General features: G+C 32.9%; 2 protein-coding genes across 4 annotated transcripts; both read right to left on the bottom strand.

Annotated features, from left to right (window-relative positions):
* On the bottom strand, positions 1–7,065 carry LOC101217685 (mediator of RNA polymerase II transcription subunit 19a). Of its 2 annotated transcripts, none has more exons than XM_031888947.1 (7): positions 6,799–7,065; positions 5,722–5,787; positions 3,957–4,246; positions 3,565–3,792; positions 3,124–3,183; positions 2,837–2,977; positions 1–308 (listed from the first exon to the last, which is right to left on the bottom strand). In XM_031888947.1, the coding sequence occupies exons 2-6, from the start codon at positions 5,750–5,752 to the stop codon at positions 2,927–2,929; spliced, it is 660 nt and encodes a 219-aa protein (XP_031744807.1). In that variant the 5' UTR covers positions 5,753–5,787; positions 6,799–7,065; the 3' UTR covers positions 1–308; positions 2,837–2,926. The 2 variants fall into 2 exon arrangements, with proteins under 2 accessions (XP_031744807.1, XP_031744806.1); XM_031888946.1 differs by having other exon boundaries at positions 1–313; positions 6,799–7,064.
* A 6,078-nt stretch (positions 7,066–13,143) lies between these two features.
* LOC101222426 (monocopper oxidase-like protein SKU5) lies at positions 13,144–19,959 on the bottom strand. 2 transcript variants are annotated; one of them, XM_004148915.3, is made up of 9 exons: positions 19,603–19,936; positions 18,598–18,707; positions 17,808–18,078; positions 17,553–17,691; positions 15,144–15,507; positions 14,417–14,782; positions 14,257–14,335; positions 13,793–13,989; positions 13,144–13,506 (listed from the first exon to the last, which is right to left on the bottom strand). In XM_004148915.3, the coding sequence occupies exons 1-9, from the start codon at positions 19,753–19,755 to the stop codon at positions 13,398–13,400; spliced, it is 1,788 nt and encodes a 595-aa protein (XP_004148963.1). In that variant the 5' UTR covers positions 19,756–19,936; the 3' UTR covers positions 13,144–13,397. The 2 variants fall into 2 exon arrangements, with proteins under 2 accessions (XP_004148963.1, XP_031745205.1); XM_031889345.1 differs by lacking the exons at positions 13,144–13,506; positions 13,793–13,989 and adding an exon at positions 14,013–14,135 and having other exon boundaries at positions 14,225–14,335; positions 19,603–19,959.
* Between the last annotated feature and the right edge of the window lie 850 nt (positions 19,960–20,809).

The following is a 20,809-nucleotide window of genomic DNA, read 5'->3' on the forward strand; positions in this document are numbered from 1 at the left end:
TGGAGAGAGAATTTTCTAGCCTTCTACCTTCGTTTGAAAAACCGAAGACGAAGAAATGCTACTTCAAACTACAACTCGAAAACGGTCTAGGAAATGAAGAAGAATATAATGTTACATGTGGAAGGTATCCATCAAATGAATACCATAAAGAAACTGAGGAAAACAACCAGTCCTGCAAATCGCTCATATTTATATATCAGACCCCATTGTTTGTTATGTTACAAAAGTTCAATTCCACCAATATTTTTTTTCTTTTTTACATTTGCTTCCACATACCCTAAAACTGGTAAATTCACCCTCATCAGAAGCTACTCTGCACGAAGAAAGAAGAACTATCATAACACTCAAAAGGGTCCAGGAAAAACCAAATATGAAAAGGCAAGAGAATAAGAAAATAATTAAAGCTCAGTTAGGATACTACTGTCTCTAAGGCATGCATTATACCAAATGGAATTGTGAAGAAACTTATATAAATGGTAGTTTCAGCATGTCCCAACTGAATGGATTTAGCTCCCCTACAAGTAAAGGTTGAGAAGAGCAGATAAACGTTTGCAGAGTTATCGGCTGGACTCAGTTAACCCCAAATTTCTAGAAATATATGCCCTACTAAACTTAGCATACTTCAGGCAAACACAACAGGCATTAAGGAAGTGCAATTACTACAAATGACAAAGAAATCAACACAAAAAAAAAAACAGAAACACTTCAAAAGAAAACTCAAACAAAGAAACACTTTGCAAAGAATGACTTAAAATAACGATCTCTTTTATTAGGCACTTTGATTAATACGCATGCTTAGTAATTTCCCTTCTCCTTAACTATTGCGTTCCAAGTTTCATCTTAAGAGAATACCAATTGTTAAAGTATCAGACAAAAAACCACACGACAAAGACAAGGATGAAAGAAAATCACCCAATACCCATGCCAAGTCACCCAAGATTAAGAAAAAGAACTATATTTCTAAACTCAGAATCAAAAGAAGCCTATAAATACATAAACAAAATTTCAAAACATTATCTAATTAAACAAGTCTAGAATCCATTTTTTCTAAACCCATACATCAAAGACAAAATCAAGGTCAAGGTGGTTATTCCATAAAAATACCCAAGGTGCACACGCACATATATCCACAATATGTTAGAGGCATTTAAAATATCATAAAAAATTAATATCAATTTTTTCATCTCTGAAATAGCTTGGTCTTCTTTCATCACCCTCATCTCTCAGCTACTCTTATCCTTCTCAATTCCATAACACATCTTTTAGTTTGGGTATTGCAACTCCACCATGGCTACAGGTGCTGCCAGTAAAAGTTGAAAGAGAACTAAAGTATGTTTCCTATATAGAAGGATGGTTTTAACTTTAACACCCAGAGTTTTCCATTGACTCTAGACCCCATGGTAGTAACTTAATTCCGTGATGCATTTTTTTTTCTGAAGCTAGTCCATAAGTTTCCCTAGTCACCCTTGAAGGGGTGATCCAAAACACATTGATCGGATCCATTCTATAGTACCACAAGAAAGAGCCAATTTCCATCTAAAGGCACTGAAAATTTCTGTCCATAAAGCATGAGAAAAAATTGGCAGTGAAAAAAGAGATGGTTCACTGATTGGAAGCTGTTCTGATATAGACGACACCAATAAGGAGACCAAGAAATCCACAGGCATCTTGCTTGTAGCCAATCCATGGTATCAAGGAAAATAGGGATGGAGATTCTAACTTCTAGTCTTTTGGTCCAAAATATATGTCTTAAGTAGCTGAGTTATGCTTCAGTTAGCTAGTTAGATAATATCTTATCCAATTGTTTTAGGCTGCTCAATGATACAGAATTGTTTTTTAATCATATGGACCTTTTTCTACTTCTACAACGAGAGCTTTATCTTGTCTTGTTTGAAACAATCAGACACACTGGTTCTATCATCTTTTGGTCCCACAAGCTCAAAAATTCTACAACCAAACTTCAATCAAAACTTTCCTAAGATTCCCCCGAAACCTTCCACCCAACCTTGTAAATGCCTATGCCTACAGAAACCATAACACCTCCTTTCTACCTTCTAAACCCACTGGATAGAGAAGCAATTCCAATCTACCAACCACTACAATTTGATAACTTTTCCACAATCCACACACACAGTACTATGGTTAACAAAAGACCCTGCAAAAGCTCCACTGGAGTATACTACACCAGAGAAAAAGCTTCCTTCCGTGCAATCTAATGTAAAAAGGAACTTAGGTCTAGGAACTTGCCCAGGAACCCTTCAAAAAACTAGAGGAAGAGAAACAACTTAATTTCCACAATACAACAGATAAAAATACATGGAATCTCTTGCATTTTGAAAAGAAAAAAAAAATTATTAAATTTAAAATAAAAAACCCTTAATTTCTTTTAAGGCATTCTATGGAGCCTGGGAGACACTGGGCATGCTAGGTTCCAACCCTCTTTGATACCTAGTCCAGCACATTTCGAAGGTATACTCCTAAGTAGGCAACTATAGTTGAGATGTCTTTTTGTAGACTCTTAATGAAAAAGTTTCAGTTTATATGGTAGTTGGGTGTTAATGCTTCTGTGTGCGATCCTATAGGAGCAACAGTTTTATGATGCAACTTTTCAAGATTCGTTGACTTTTTGTAGTTGGTTCTTGGACTGCCTTTTTGAGTTGAGCTTCATTTCTTCTATGTTGAGTGCATCTATTTTTCTCAATGGAAGTTCAGTTTCGTATTAAAAAAAATCATCTCCAAATGAAAAGGAAAATAAAAAAAAACCATGAATGCAAAAAAACTTTAATCAAATGAAGAACAATTGAATATATAATATATTTGAAAAATATAAATATACCTCAAGTATTTTTGACAACATTAAGTGAAAATTCCACCAATCTTTCTACAACCATACGAGGAAATAAATGACCTAGATTATTCCACAATGTCAGCCCGCTACCTTTATCACTCCCATTTCTTCAATTTTTGAGGCCTTATGCTGCAAAAAGTAAATGCAGAAGGCTTTTAGTTGGATAACTATAAATTGAAAAGTCAAAACATGAATTAAGAAGATAAAAGTTGACCCGGATAATTGCTTCGCAGTGCAAGCATTCTAGAGCTGGAAAAAAATGGACTTCGTATTACCTTACTTTTTTTGTGCCTATGAATGTCATTAATATCATCTTCCCCATCATGCTTCCTTTTCTGAAAATTAAGAGAAGTTAGAAATTAAGAACCAGCTTATTTGGCTACATGCACAACAATTATATATTAGTTTGGAAGTAAAACACAAAAAAACTACTTAATCCTTAATTTTTAAGAGAGAAAAATGGTACAAATTAATTAACTTTTCAATTCTCCATCCTCAAGGCAAATTAAGGATTTAATAATCTAGATCCAATGGAAAAAAAAACATCAGTGGAAGGGATAATCTTGTAACCTTAACAACAAACTAGGAAATGGGATAAACTAAAAAGTCCATAATGTTAATGTCAATGACAATCTACCCCCGGACCATCCCACTGTTATCAAGTCTTGGTAGCTGGTACTTACAAGGGAGCTGGAAAAGAGTAAATGTTTACCAACCTTTTCATGATGCTTCTTAGAATGATCAGCACCAGAATCTTGATGGCCACTTTTTTCTTTCTTCTTGTCCTTGTCTTTATCCTTACTCCGGTCTTTATGTCGATGCTTGTGCTTCTTATGCTCTCTATCCTTCTCCTTATCTCTATCCTTGTGCTTCTTGTGCTTTCTGTCTTTATCTTTGGACTCACTTTTTGACTTCCCTGGAATAGTAGGAACACCCTTCTCGGCCTAACCAAAGAAAAAAAAATGGACCCATCACTTGCAGAGAAAAGAATCAGGATGAGAAATGCTGATAATCAGACCCGTTGCCTTGGTAACATCTAAGTTCCATCTGATGGAAGAAAGCTGAAGAAAGTGGCTCATTTCAACAATTCTAATAATAGATTTCTTACAGAAGGCAGATCAACAGGACCAGTTTCCCTCAGTTGGAAGGCTTCTATGAGAATATCTTGATCAAATGGCTGTATGCGGGCATTAGTCTCTCTAGGGTAAGAAGTATTCTGTATGAGTTGATTCAACTGCATCCCTTCTCCTTTTCTAATTTCTGTGTCTCCAACCACGTTATGAAGATAATGTGTGTCCGAAATTGACAATGGAAGTGACTTCTTGCAGAAAAAATCATGGTGAGGTAACAGCTTGTAGTGACTTATAAGATCCACAGCACCAGTTAGTTCCCTAGGTCCTAAAGGTACAAATAAAAATACACCGAAATTCAGGTGAAAAGATTATAAATATAGATAGAAAATGAACAGGATGGATAAAAAAACAGTATAACTTGTACTTCCGTGTTCCTTTCCATTACATTGAAATCAAAGCAATAAAAAACAATATACTAACGAAAGAAAGAAAAAGCTAAGTGATAGGAAAAAATCAATTGAAGATTTAAAATGTACAACATGGAGAGACAAAAGGAGCTATAGTAATTATATTCATAAAAATAAACAAAAATAAAGAAAGAATTGTTTTATTTTATTCCTGGGGGGTAGAAGGACTGCATAAGTAATATTAAACCATTGCAGAGAAAAACCATATTGCTTTAAAGAAAATAGAGAACCTTGAAAGATTCTCTCTTCAGAAATCCTGAAGATCTTAAAATGAAATTTTCATGGCATGGCATAGATCATATGCAATTTTAGGTGGAAACTGCTTAGAGTTTAGCTCAAAGTCAGGTACAGAACTCATTCACTTACTGCAATGAACACTCTGTCTCAATGTCTTTTCAGTACAAATCCAAAATTCAAGACACTTCAAGTTCTCAATTACAGAAAGTCCTTTCTTGTCTCACTTTGAGCTCCCAGTTATAGGAAGACCTTAGTAAGACATGGGCCACTTTTCATTGCTCAAGCCTAAAAGAGAGACTAAATAAAGAACTATCAAGTCATCATAGCTCACTTCCAACATGTAGTGTTCCTTGGACTAAATTCAGACATGAAGAAAGATTAAAAAATAACAGTATTGACGAGATTAACAACTATATCTTCTTTTGTGGTAGAAGAAGAATGGTATGATTTGAACATTGAAGGTGATTAATACTGAGCCTTTAGTTAATATAATCAAGAAGAAAGATAGGAAATATACTGAAATAATTCCAGAAACTAATGAAAGTTAGACTTTGACAGATAGGAAATGAGAAGCAAGGATGGCTTCATGAAATATAGGTGAGCCTTTCCACTCACTCAATCTTACAAGAATCTTCTATAACATATGGGCCCAAGCCACCCAACAGAGGACAGGAACTCCTCCAAGGGATAAGTAAAAAGTAAACAGGTCAAAATAACAACCCCACACAAAACTAACTCCAACTCCCCCAAGATACCGTTGCAATGTTTGGAAAGGATTAAAAAGGGAAAGGAGAAGAGCAGACCTCTTTGCCTGTCTCTAGTTGGCAAAATATTTACATCTAGAGCATGTTTACTTCCAAGGGCATGTTTTTAGGGAAAGGCTTTTAATGTTTTCAGATACATCAAAGATAACACAAGGGCATGATTTCACCCAAAAAAGGCATGTCATTTAGGATAATATAGTATCATCAGAAAACATCCAGAGATTTCTAAACGTAAAACCATCAAATGTATATACCTAGCTACGTCTCACTCTTCAAACATGCCATAGCACAGGGGAAAAGAGACTAAATTGACAAAATATATCAACAGTTACCTCGGCCAAATTTCTTATCTTCAGATTCCATGTATCACTTTTCCTTGGGACAATGTAACATTATAACTGCAATCATAAAACCCCAAAAAGTAGTGAGATTAGAATTCCGAGCTAACAAACATAAAAATGCTTTGAACTTGTTCGTTCAACAGATTAAAACTTAAAAGGAACAATCAAACAGAGAAGGCTAAAACCCATGGCTTATATAAAAGAAAAGGGAAGTGAATCAAATCTGGGTTTTCTTTCGCACGAGTCAAACAGAGAAATAACGCACAAATATGCCTAACTCCATTGGACATACTCATAAAACAAAAAATATATATAGGAGTTACGAATACACACATGATGTGTTATCACTAAATGGTTTGCTTAAAGGAGGACGTAAATATAATTAGGCCAACATAAGCGTAGCTTAGCAATACTCCTTCCTTGAGGTTGGAGGTTCAAACTCCCATACCCCACCATTTCTTTTACTAGAAGAAGTTAATTTATCAGAACTTGGAGGACTAATTGGGTCACTACAAAAAAATTCTAATATAGAAAAACATCCAGAACATTTTGTAAGTTTGTTAGCAAATCATGCACACAACAAATCCAAAACTTGAGCCATAAAATCTATCCAAAAACCATTAACTAAGAGAGATACTGGTTACAATTTTGAAAAGAATTGTATCAAGAAGACAAGACAGAAACTAGCCCAATCCCTATATTGACCCCGCTAAAACCACTGTCATCCAAAAGAAAACAAGAAATACATCTGAACTCGAAGCCAAGAATAAAACAAGCAGGAAACATAATTTCAGAAGAACCCCAACCCCAACCTCAACCTCCAAAAAAAACGTCTCCTTCTTCAAATTCAACGAGAACCAAGAACCCCAAAATTCGAAACACCCAATTCAGCTCAAGCAGAAAAAGAGCCAGGAGTGGCAGCAAAAAAACCCTAAAGACAGCAATCAATCACAGAACTGAAAACCCCGGGATTGAGGGGGGGAGGGGAAAAAAAGAGAAAGGGCAGTGCTTAAAACAAGAAACAACTCAAAAGCAATCCATTAGAGAAGCAAAGAAAAGAAAAGGAACCTGGGCGGAAAAGGGTAGAAGAAAGGGAAAGAGGCGCCGGGAAAGGAGAGGGGATTGAAAGAGCGATCGAGAAAAAGGGGTGACGAGGATCGAATCGAAGAATGAGATGGAATTGAAGGGAAAAGGGGTTGAAGAATGGTGTGTGAGGAGAGTGAGGAAGTAGCTCCGGCGGCCGGGAACGGCGGAGAGAGAGAAAGGGGAGGGAGGGAGGGGGAGAGAGAGAATTGAGATCGGGGAAGAAGAGAGGAGAAAGAAGAGAAGAGGGGGGGGGGGGGGGGGGGGGGGGAGGGCAGTGAATAATACTGCAAATAACCCTTTGCCACATCTACAAATGGACCGTACAGTGGACTTTTAATACAAATGGTCAAGGGCTAAGCCCTTCCTTTGGAACTTCCCCTCTTCTCTTTCCTTTCCTTCCCTTTCCTTTCTTGTAAATTCTCATTTTTATTTTCACCTTTTTTTAAAATAACAAAACCAAAATTATTTAAATAAACAAACATTTTTTTCTCTTTTCAAATCTTTCTATTTCAATATTTATATTTAATAAATTTAAAATAAAGTTTCACTACCTTATTTTCTCTTCTAAAAAGTAAATTTAAAATTTTACTTACGGATAAGTATTGTTATTAACATGTAAGTCAGTATTTAATGAAAAATAGAGGTTACAAACGTAAAATTTTAAAATTTATAGACTAAACTAAAATAATATTCAAATTTTAAGATCAAATTCAAGCGTTTTGATATTAAAAACTAAATTGAAACTAAAATCAAAACTTTAAAATGAAATGTGTAACATTTTGAAACCTATGAACTAAATAAAAATTAAATTCAAAATCTAAACCTTAGTACTTTAATTGAGATCGATTGTGATGTTGTTACCAATGTGAAGTTTTAGTTGTCAAAATGATCATAGCTCAAGTGACATAGAGTTTGTCTTTAAAATTAGAGGTTTGATTCTCTCTCCTTACGTATTGTCTAATATACATAAACTATAGTGTTGAAGGTTTGAATTAATACAACTTTGAAATTTAAGGATGTAAACCATTATTTTGGCAATCGCTTGACTTTTAACATTGTGTTCGCTTATTTAGTCTACGTATTTCGATGGTTATGTGCCTGTTTTTATAGTACAACAAAAGTGGGTGAGAGATCAAATCTCCAACTTTTAAGAAGAGAAATCATGTCGTTTATCATTGAGCTAAGAGCTTTCTGTTTTGTAAGCATTCAATGTTAAAAAGTATTAATTACGTTCTTAATTGAAAGGTGAGGAATTTATGGAATGGTTTTTAATTCCTAAACAAAGTTATAAGTTTTTTAAAATATTCAATTAACTGCCAGTAAAAAAAATATGAAATAATTGACATGTATTTTCTTTAAGAACGTGGGAAAAAAAAACTATTCACAAAATAGAGGTAAATCTGGCCAATTCTATATAGTTTTTTTTTTTTGTTATATTTTATAAATAGTTTCAATTATTTGTTATCTATAAAATTTCATCTAAAAGAAATTTAACTATGTGGTATAGGTAAAAAGATAAATATCAAATTTTGAATTAAAATAAAATGTTCTATATAAAGTCGGGAAACAATAACTTTCATAAGAAAAAAAAACTTGCTAACGAAAAAGAATGTGCACCTAATTAATATATTTATATATATATATATAGTAATTTTCAATTCTTTTAAGTTTTTCTTGAAGCTTTTGTTAACTCTACTTTTCACACCTTCACAATCTCTCTCTTTCAAATGTGATATCAGTTTATTCATATCTCACTCATGGATTCATAGCATTACAAGTTTCGACAAAGGAACAAGATAAATCATATACATATATAACATCTTATTTATTTACAAACATTACAATATATATATATATACAATTCTTCTTTTTTGCTATAATTGAAAACATTTTCGACGGTTTTGTCATATAAAATAAGAAGAAGAAAAAAATTAAATATGATAATGATTATCCACGTTGTGGAACTAATCAGAAAGTTAAAACTGGCATAGCTTAGCTTACATAGTATTTGTATATTAACCTCAACTAACATATATAGTACTATTTGTCGAAAAAAAAAAAACAACTTTTTTATTGAGCTCGAGCTCTATCAATATTAATTTCAACTATTATGTAACATAGTTTTATTGGACTAGTTCAAATTTATATTGATTTTATGGCCGTGAACAAGGTTCATTATTTCATCAATCTCTTTTCATGTTTTTAAATATAAAATACGGTAATTTATTATTCGGTTATTTTCAAGTATAGCAAAATGAATTAGAATATTTATAAAACATCATAGTTTATCTATAATAGATGAAGATAGATTAATATATTTTCAAGTAGTATATTTTAGTCTATCGTGATTTATCATATATATATATATATATATATATATATATATATATATATATATGGATATATAGATTGTGATATTTTATTATATTTTAAATATCTCACAGTTATAAATAATTTTTGATAAATTTCTCATTATCAAATAACACTTAACATAATTATTTAAATAAATAAAGTGATTGCCATTTGGAGGGAGAGACGAAAAGGGACAAAATGTTTATATTATTTGTAGTTAGGATTTAGATTTTCTCTCTCTTTTTTTTCTTCTTTTTTTTGTAAATTGTCTTGGAATTAACTTTGATAATTTAAATTCAACTTATAAATGCATAATATATATATATATATATATATATGGTTTTATGTCATCAAATGATTTAATGGTTGACTTCTTCTCTATTTTTTATTTTTATTTAACGAATTTTATATTGCTATTTTATTTTAATGTAGTTTTCTCAAATTTCAATTCTATTTGCCTTTTTCTTCTTTGAACTTTAAGCACCTTTTTTATGCAGTGTATTTTGTATAAATTGAAAGGTTGATGAGTAATACACTGGATTTTATCATATTTATCCCTTTAATTTAGTGACTTTTTCTTTAAAACTTTGTTTTTTAAACTTATATCGTGATTTAAATACTATTTTGGTTCTTTTACTTCTTTTCTTGATTCACTTGGATCTATACATTCTAAGGTATTAGTTGTGGTGTTTGTAATTTCGACTTTAGTCCTTTTTTTTTCTTATACTTTCAACTTTGGTTTATTTGGGTCAGCTTTTGAAAAATGACAATTTGAATCCCTTTAAATAAAATTACAAATGAAATTATTAAAATGGTCACTTTTAAAAGTATTATAACTAAAATTTAAAATATAAACATGAAAATTAACATTTTGAAAGTGTAATTATGAGGATCTAAGTGAACCAACTTTGAAAGTATATGGACTAAATTGAACATTTTAAAAGTATAAGGACTAAAATAAACTAAACTAAACTAAAAGTACATAGAACAAAATAAATGTCGGAATTTATGTCATGAAACTTATAGTTTGTAATTTAAAATCATATTATATTCAATAAAGTTGTTACTGATGAATTATTAGTGAAATTGAATACTATAATCTTTAATCCAATAAATTAAGATCCTAAGGTTATCTTGAGTTAACTTGATGTATATTACTTGAACTTTATATAGAGACATAAACATATATTAAGTTTGAGTATATGGCATGTGAATAGTTAGGTTTGACGTCTTATTTTAGAAAAACTATGAATGTGTTTTGCTTTGTAGTGAGTACAAACGATATGATTTTGAATCGTTCATGTGAAGATATGAAAGTGGGGCATCCTACGTAACGTAAAAAGTTTACATAAAACTATAACAATGAAATAATCTATTTTACGTCATAACACCGTTTATCGTATAAAACTGACTATTTTCATTATTGATGACTTGAGTAAGTTAATTTTAATCATGAATTAACTATGAACTCTTGTTCATACGGGGCTATCCTTAGATTTTTATAGGTGAGGGCAACTCATCAGGGCTGGCCTAATAAGCCTCCCAATTCAAGAGTAAGATCAGTGGATATATAAAGGACACATGATGCAAATTCACTCCTACTCGTTATAGGGTTAGTAGATAAGTTGTTCCCCTAAACACTAAATATAGGTCATGAACAAGGGGCCCCACCCTCTCATGGATTCGGTTTATAGGTCAAACCTTAAACCAACTATTCAATAGTAGATCAATTAGACTTCAAGAAAAAATGTCATATCATGGGTAAAATGGTAATTTTGACTCAACCCAAGATTACGAACATCCTATGAAGGACTAACTTACCAATCATGCTCATATCAAATAGACACAAATGTATCTATAGTGAGGAGGAGCGCAACTACAAGACTTTAGTGAAATAACTCGTTAGTTAAGGAATGTTAGTTAGCTCGATCTAAAAGGGTTTAGCCAGTTAATCTCGGTTCGTTGGAACCCATGATCTGTATATCTATTAGGTTCCTCTTCTACTCGTATAAAATTAACTTAAAACAGTATGTTGGATTAGTTCTAATAGTTCGAATTGGGTAGAGAGAGAGAAATCGACAAGTATATGTGATATGATGACCGATTATCAATTTATAATTAGAGCTTTATATTTAAATACAACTTAAATATAAAAAAATATAAATGTTGGTTCATATTCGAAATCTCGAGAATGATGAAAATGGTCAATGGTGTAAAAAGTTAAACTTTGATCTACTTTATATTAAAATGTATTTTGAATTTTAAAAAAATGAATGTGGATTAATGCTCGAGAGGTCAGAATTAGTCAAGATGGTAAAAAAAATCAAAATGTTGACTTTTGACTTTAATTAGAATGGTGAAAATACCATTTTACTCTTTGATTAAAGTTAGTAGAAAAATCCAACATTTTGTTGGATAATCCCACTAAACATTTAATGGAGTAAGTGGTTGCATATGGTATAAGAGATAGTGGATTGTGAGGTGTTAAACTTTGATGAATCAATTACACGAGAGAATGTAAATTGTTTATAAAAGGGCAAATCTAATTGTTCAAGAACTTGTCTCTTTTATTAATGTTTTACCTTGAAACTAATTTCACCAAAGTATTATTTTTTCTCTCAACTCTAAGTCCAATCTCCAAATTCAAATCCTTCACTTATTAGGTCCTACTACTCGGTTCTTAATTTAGAAAATAGCGGATCAATTTAGTGGTAATCTGGTTTGAGATGGTGAGAAAGATTACAAGTAAATTAGGAGCTACAAAGGTAAATTTTATCTTTAACTCTATTCCGGAGTTCCATGTTAATTAAGAGCAATTAAGATAAAATTTTGATCCCATTTTTGCTTTGCATATATAAAATCCATCAAATACTATTTAAACGTATTTTTAATCATAATAATAATTAAGAAACTTATAACACAATTGAAAGATCTTTAATTCATTATTACTATTATTTTTACGATATAAAAGTATAATGGTAGAAGTGTGAGTATTTGAAATTTAAATGTTTGAGAAGAATTACTAAATCTTATCGATTAAATTATGTTAGATAGATCAACAATCCATTATTACAAGATTCAATAACCATTTACCATTTTCTTGTCATTTGTTTTTTTAGTTTAACCATTAGAAATTCAAATTAAGGATATATCTTAACTAGATAGATTATGTTATTTTTACGTATAAACAAAGATAAATACAGGAAGATAATTGATTCAAAAGCCAAAACTTACAATCATTTTTTCTAACTTTTTTTACATCATCATTAACCAAAGCTACAAAACCATCTTTTAATTTTTATTTTTCCTATTATTCTCAATTTTCCATCCTTCATTTGCATCGTTCATCTTCATTTTTCTCTTTTTCATTTGTCACCGACCATCAAAATATTGCAAGGTATTGTCGTTGGTCATCGAAACGTTGCTCAAAAAGTTGTATGCACGAAAACAAGATAGCAAAGAGCATAGCAAGAACAGATAGAGAGGAGACCAAGAGAGAGTGAAAGCAAGACAATGAGAAAGAGGAAAGGAAGACAATGAGAACGAGGAAAACAAGACAACGAGAGAGAGGAGATTGAGCTAGCAAGACAACGAGATAATGACCGAAGGACATAACGAAGAGCGAGAATAAAAGGTGTCAATCTCCATGCACAAAGTTCCATTTTGATAATTTCACTCAAATATAAGATCAATAAAGGATCAAACAAACCTCAATTTCGAAAGTAACCGAATATATTTGTATTTTTAAGTTTAAAGATCAATCAAACACAAACTTGAAAACATTCCCACATAGCTCAGAGACATAAGAAAGTTTCAAAATATAATTTGCTCAATCACTATTTATATGTTTCTCATCTTGTCTTAAGAGAGTGATATCTATAATTCTTTTTTAATACTCTTAGGTATGTTATCTCAAAGGACAATCTTCAAACTTTATTGCATTTGGTTATTAATGTAACTTTTTAGGATATTAAATTTTCTGCAAATGGCCCTCTAATCCTTTTACTATTTATACTGACTCTCCACTTCCATGGAAACTTGAATACATAATTTTGATTACAAAATAATAAAGCTTCTGTTAGCAATGATACATTGTGTAATAAATAATGCATTTTCTTTCCCAATCAGAAATTACTTTTAAAAAATTCAGACCAACCAAAAGCTCTATGATCCTATTCTATTCAGCACATTGAATTAATGTTGTTTGTCTACACAAAATTCAGACTTTGTTACCTGATGAATGTTGCCATCAGTGTCATAATTAATACAGCCACAATTGAATGAAATGCGTCAGCACTGGATGCTGCACCAGAGAACTTGAATCTCTGAGACTGATCCCTGCATAAAAGAAGACATAAGAAAGAATCTCTGTTTTGATTCATATTGGTTTCGGTTTCGGTTTTTGTTTTTGTTTAGATAGATTTTTAGATACAGTACTTAGTGTCAAATCTTTCTTATTGCTTTTAAACAATGTTGTTAAAAGTACAGTTGTTTATTTTGATTCATCAAGACAAAAAAAATATATATTTTGAAGGATTTCTGGAATGCAAACTAGCAGATTCAATCTCAATCCAATGGGAACATGGTACGAACAAACAAGAAGAGAATGAGGCTAAGGACTTACTTTTGTAAGGAAGAAAGAAGGCCGCAGTATATGGTATTATCAGGCATAGGTATCTCACTTTTGTCAATCTCTGGATTTACAACACTCACATAAAGTTCTTGGCCCAAATACCACGAGTCGAGATTTTCGGAACGAAGATTCCATATGCCAGCATTGTCAAGGGACACTAGAACTGCAGTCCAAGCTCCAGGAAAAACCTTGAACCACGAAAAAACCGATAAGAGTTTGATCGTTCACTCTGTGAGTAATCCATATAGTATAGTCTGTCTCAATGACACCATAAATCATTCACTCCAGCCATGATCCATCAGTTCTCCCTTTTATTTTTGTACTAGTTTGTTCCCTCTACCATTATGTCTTTTATAAAATCCCCAAGCACATGCTTCAAAGAAATTTTATAAAATTTTGTTTCAAACTTTTTCTGTTTCTTCCCTCTATACAGCAAGATTAGATGGGCTAGTTACCTGTGTCGAGCATCGGGCAACACCATCCCACTTATTGTAAGTCCCTCGGCTATTTTCAGTCCAAACTCCAAAATCCATGCTGCATCATAAACAGGTTTCAATTAAATTTGAAGTCCTAAAAGTTAGCAAAAAGTATAAGATATTAAAATTCAATACTCACCCAACAACGAAAAATGCATAGCCATCCAAATGGTAGGTCTGAACATTTTTGTCACTGTTTTGAAAAATAATCTCCATAAAACCTTTGAAAGTACCATTAATCAGAGACGTGTCGAGTTTGGGAGGCCTATTCATCATTTGATTCGGAAAATCGAGTTTGTAGACACCTGGAATGCTAAATTGTTGAGCATGTTTAAGTGGAGTTGAAGGTGTAAAGTATGATAAGCCATTGAGGGTCCTTCTCCATTTCCCATTTATAAGCTCTGAAGGTCGGTTTAGTATCACATATACATCTGTGACAGTGATTTGACCATAATTGAAAGATCCCTGTGGGTTTGGACGAGCAGCACCGGCAGAAACATTCCATCTAACCATAAGAAGAATTGCAAAAGTGAGACAACCTAGTAAAATAAAGCAATTGCATGCATGTGATGAAATAGAATTAAGTAAGATTTTGGAGAAAGCAAAATTCTTCCATTGACGTAGCTCTCTTCAGTCTAAAGCAAACAAAATTGAGTTAAGAACTTGTACACCTACCACCGGAGAGAAATGAACATTGATTGACAACAATTCTAGTCCTAAAGACAAATGAACAAAAGACCATATCAATGATGTTTGCATATTTTGTTTTCTTTTAACAAGATTCTGTTCTTTTCTTTTCTTTTGCTTGTGGCAATGAAATGGGAAAGCTATCTTGTTACCAAAGAGAATATGTAACTAACTACAACCTTATAGATCTTGCTTGATTCATTGAGAAAAATGTGTCCAATTCATTAGGAGGATCAGGAAGAGGACCTGAAGCAGGTCCCTGGGAATTAGAATAGTGCAGGATAGCCACTCCGGTAGTTCCAGCCAGAGAAGATGAATTTAGTAATCTAGAGCTGGCAACAATGTAGTAATCACTGCTAGCATTTTGGTCCATCATGACCAAAAATGAGTATGATTGACCCACATGAATATCCATATTTTCGTAAGCCTGCTGAACTGTGTATGATCCTTCCGTCTCAACCAAAAGTAAGTTGTGACTTTGTATTCTAAAATTCAAACTCGTTGAGATTCCAACATTGTGCACTCGGAGGCGATATGTTTTCCCTGGTTAAGATTAAGATTAATTTCCAAAACTTAGTCACCAATAGTATACAAGAGAAATGGTAATTACGACAAGTGAAAGCTGAATATCCACAGTTTGTACTGCATGTAAACATTGAATAATTGAAGACGGTCTTTAGGTGCGAGAGCAAAGTGTGAAATCCTATGTTGCAGAAGAGCTAATGGAAAATATAATGGAGGAAAGCATACAAAAATATACAATTTGAAGCTTTTTTTTTTTTGGGTGGGGGGAGAGAGAGAGACTTTGAAGCCATAAGATTTAGATTTTCAAGGAATAAAACAAAACTCCGAAAGTCCTCATGTAAAATCAAATCTTATCCAACTTTTCTCCTCAGACTGTGTCATGTCAATTTCAAAATCTACCAAGAATGGGTAATGATCTTCAGTGAACTATCACAATATCAAATTAGAACACTGTAAATAATCTTATTAGATATTTTCAACTTAGAATCAGACACTAAAGAATACCCTAGCGTGGCTTCATGATCTATCCATACGATTACATTAGGATTCAATGGGATCCAACGATAGAATAAGTTGAATACCTTATGTAGATTTGTAAGCCACTTTAGGCTTCAATGCTAAGACCGTTTTTATCAGTATAACTGAGAAGAGAGATCAAAGTTTGGAGCTACATTACTGGGAAGGTGAAGATTTCCACTAAGAACTTCAGTCATACGTTGTAGGTCAGTATTAAGAGTCTTAAGACAAGGAAAACTTATCAGAAGCAGCCACCACAATCACAATTGTTAACGCAGGGAGGGGAAAGCCTCTATTTTTCTCTCTTCAGTGTCTCTCAAGCTCTTAAGAGTGACAATCATATTGAAACTTTTCTTGACTATGCAACTGCGACCTAGTTAACTGCCTAGACATGAATTGGATAAAAAGAAAATTTACCCTTCCAAGCCATCGCTCCAACTTCCAATTTTGGGAATGGAGTCCTTACTCCTTAGATGATTGATTTAATATGGTTTAAACTTGTCACTGTAGTAGAGGCACATTTAAGAAGTCTTTGAAAAACCATCTCCCATTGCATCCCCTACATTAATAGTTTCATTAAATTCAGTGGGAAATGAGCTCACTGCTAGCACTCCCTTCTAGGAAGATTCTAGATTGATAATAATCTTCAAGTCATTTCCTCTGCCTCTTTAGTCTGCAGTCTGTACTTCGAAAAAGGGTGGGTTAACTCTGTTATAATTCCTAATAACAAATTTTATAATTATTCTAATTTTCGAAGGCTACTTTGGGACTTCACGGCTCAAGATTTGGCTAATCTTTTTTCGTTGTTATGAGAGATCTGCCGTTCCTCAACATCAAATGAATTTTGCAAGTGGATTCTCAAACTGTCAAATATCCTTCTTGTTAAGCATTATTTTGCGCCATTTGGTGTCTCAGCCAGATTTTCTAGTCTCCCATATATTCACCTTGAGCCAGAAGGTCTAAATCTTGAAGAACATCAGGTTTTTGATTGGTTGGATTCGTAGAAGAGGCTAAGCACCATAAACTTCACCCAAAACTCAACTGTAGTTTTATGTCCCCAGGGCCTCAGTGGCATGTAATGTGTAAGAGCTCTAACAAAGATCCTGATCATACATTTAGGAGTTTGCTATAAACTTTAAAGGGAATGCCTGAACACAACTGAAGGAAATTTGGTCCCTACAAAAGGTTGTGGGGAAGTGATAAAAGGGGCGCAAATCCCACTTCCTATAGTAGTAGAAGTCAGATTTTTTTGCTAATTTGTGAAACAGATAGCTTGAGAAATCTTGGAGAGCCTTTAAAGACAGAAGAATGTTGAGGTGAAACAAGGAACATTTCAATGCCTCGCTCTCGGTGTTCTCATTTGGAGTATTTTGCAATCATCCTCGTCTTCTCTTAACAGTTAAAGAAAATCCATTTCAAGTTTGTTTTACAGTTCTTTTTCCTTAATGAGAGTTAGTGAAATGTCATAATAATTAATTTTTCCCTGCAAAAGAGTCATGAATTCAGTCACATACTAAAATAAAATCCATGATAAAAATAAAACTTACCAGGTTCAACGTTTATTGTATGAAAAGGAATGCCATCAGAGACAAGAGCACTATCAAAGCGAAAAGGACCCTCTCCATTGATGAGAATACCATCAGGAACACCAAGGTGAATCCCATTCTCAACATCTTTCCTTAATTCCTACAATTTTCATTATCGCCATCAAACATGAAATCAAGACAGGGAAAGCGAAATCAGGTTAAAAGTTACTGATAATCATCAGTGAAAGCAAGAAGCCACTCAGGCTTGATACTGACCTTATGACCCTTAGTATACCAATCACTAATGAAGATTGTGATATCTCCATCAGGCACCGAAAAAGGCAATGGAATAACGTCCCTGTTATTTATGGTGATTCCTCCATATCCACCAGCAGCTCTCTGAAAGTTCAAGGAAGGGAAGTAAAAGAAACTCCCTATTTGATCTTTGACCTGAAACTGATATGTCCAGTTCCACCCAGCAGGGATTGGACAATTAGTCCCAGAAACACCATCTTGCCAAGAGTTTTTTCTGTGTTGTATACCATTCCTGAATTAAAAATTAACAACAAAATCACTACTTCGAGAACTTGCTACAACTTTTGTTTCTTAACTTTCAACTTTTTATTTAAACTTTAGAAAGTTAAAATTATGTCTCTAAGTTTTGAATGGTAATTTTACGAAGTCTCCACCATTTACATTGCTAACTAGATTATGATGTCACATGCTAATCCAACATACGTTGAGTGATCGAATGATTTGGCACTCTCTCTTTCTGAAGCAAGATATCAATTCTATTTTATAGCTCATACCAAACTATTTCATCCAATTGTCTGCTTCTTTGTACAATTTGTGTACCACATCGTGCTGAATTGCCAACATTTGTCTAATATGCATAATATATCATTCTTGAATTAATGGAATATGGAATCGCAGTTCAAACTTTTAAAAACATAATTAAACAGATTTTAAGCATCTGAACTAAAACGTGACACTTACAAAGTCCAGGTACTAAATTTGGTAGCTTAACGTACATTTTTTCAATCCCTTTAGTGAATGTAGTTCATACCATGTCAAAAGTAAAGGCTCATCGAGGTCATTTTTAACGTTGACAACAACATTCCAGTTCGTAGTTACATTGAGCACAGGTCCAGGAAACTGTCCGTTAATCCCAATGACCTGTGAATATAATTACATAAAATAAGAAGTCAGTAAGGAGACAAAAACATATCGGAATTTGCAGTTCCAAGTCCACAAGACCACATTAGAAGAAAGTTGAAACTAAAACAAACTTCACTGAAAACAGAATCTGAATTTTCTCCCTCTGCCAATCAAGAAAACTCCAAAGTAATGAGTCAAATACCAACAAAACCACCCAATATTTTCATAACAATCATGAGTCCTTAAGACTTTGGTTTTGATTTCATCCAAACAAAAAACAGATATCCTTACTTATACACCTATGATTTTCCTTCTCCTTATCCAATGTTAAATAAAACAGTAGAAACGCACAACTTCCACAATTAAGGAAATTTATAACTCTTTAAGGTATGTTATAAGAACATATCTCTATTATTCTTCAGATTAAATTTCAGTTTGGTCCCTGTAATTTGAAATTAAGTCACGATCTTCTCGAGCAAGATGTGTTCCATAGATTGTACAACTATGTCCTTGAGTTAAAGTTTTAATTAAGCCACTAAAGTTTAGACTTAGTTTCACTTTTATCCGAACGTTTGATAAAACCTCACAAATGGTCCATAAACCATCTTTCATCCACCTATTTCCTTACTTTTTTCTAAACTCAGTTCTATGCTCAATTATAGTAAACCAACCCAGTTAACCAAATACACTATATCAATCCAGTACCACCATACATTAAAAATTAGAAATTTATTTTAAACGGCACATCTTCTAAAAAAAATATTTACAAATATAGCAAAATATATAATTAGACGAGGATAGACGGCTTTCATATATATATATATACCAAGAGAAATGCCTGGAAATCCCCATAGTTCCAACATGAAATTTGCAGAAGAAAGAAAAAAGAAGAGTAAGAATGAAGAGAAGAAACCTTCTGTTTGAGTCCAAGTGGAGAAGCAGAGATGTAGGAGACAGTCCAATCGAAGAAGACGTAGGGGTCACTTGCAAGAGCATATCTTTTGAGGCATAAGAAAAGAAAAACAGAGAGAGGAAGTAAAAGGTTGAAGAAACGAAGCCATGGCATGGGGATTGAGGAAGTTTGGAAAATGGGAAAAAGGGTGAAGATATGATTAGATTATCCAATGGGGGAGTCTGAGAAGGAAGAAGAAGAAGAACTGACAAGTGCAGAAGAGTGATGCATTTTCACATGGGGATTTGAGAAAGGAGGAGATGCCGACAGAGTTTGCCAATTGGGTTTATGGGTCCCAAAAGAGTTGAAAAAGTCATCTCATTTCAACGATTTGATTCATATTTTTTGGATCAGATCTTAATTCCAAAAACGTTATATTCTCATTCAACCATGCAAGTTTTCAAAATCAGTGAGTTCTATTCATTTTCTCTTCATGTGGATCCATCCTTGTTTTAACAATGCACATTTGAACTCATAATCATGAGAGAAAGAGAACATGTGAAAACAAAGCGTTTCCATAAAAAGAGTTTGAAAATATTTGATACTTAGATCAAATTTTCCATTGCTAATAGAATTAAGTTTTATAAAACAAAAAAGATTTGAACAACTCTATTGTGGGCCAAAGCTCTATTCTCTTTGTTGATGAAGAGTTTGCAATGTGAAAAGGCCAATCTTTGGTTCCTTTTTTCTAAAGAAAAGAAGGAAAAAAGTGAAGCACTTTGGACCAAATGGATGACAAATCATTGAAGCACTTATAGTTAAAGTTGTATAATTTAATCTTTTGTTGGGACAAAAAATATATATACACAAAACTTTGCTTTCTAATCTTTATCTTTTCTACATTTTAATATTTAATCTCAACTTTTGTTGTTTTAGTATTTAGTAACATTAATTTTTACGTCAACACGAATCAACTCGAATTCTGAATTCTTGTGTAGACAGTGTTGAACTCAAAAGAAAAAAGGAAAATCTTCGTTCTCGTTTTTTATGTGATAATTTCAATACGACTTAAAATAAATAATTTTTTGAAATACAAGCATGGTTTTGTTTCAAAAGTTTTTGTTTAGTATCGAGTTTTTTTGTGTCAAACTTTATTGTTTTTCTTCAAGAATATTGACGGATTAGTTTCTTGAAATGTAAATATGTTGAAGGAATTTTTTTTGGAAGT

Source organism: Cucumis sativus, chromosome 7, assembly GCF_000004075.3.
Source record: "Cucumis sativus cultivar 9930 chromosome 7, Cucumber_9930_V3, whole genome shotgun sequence".
NCBI classification, from domain to species: Eukaryota; Viridiplantae; Streptophyta; class Magnoliopsida; order Cucurbitales; family Cucurbitaceae; genus Cucumis; species Cucumis sativus.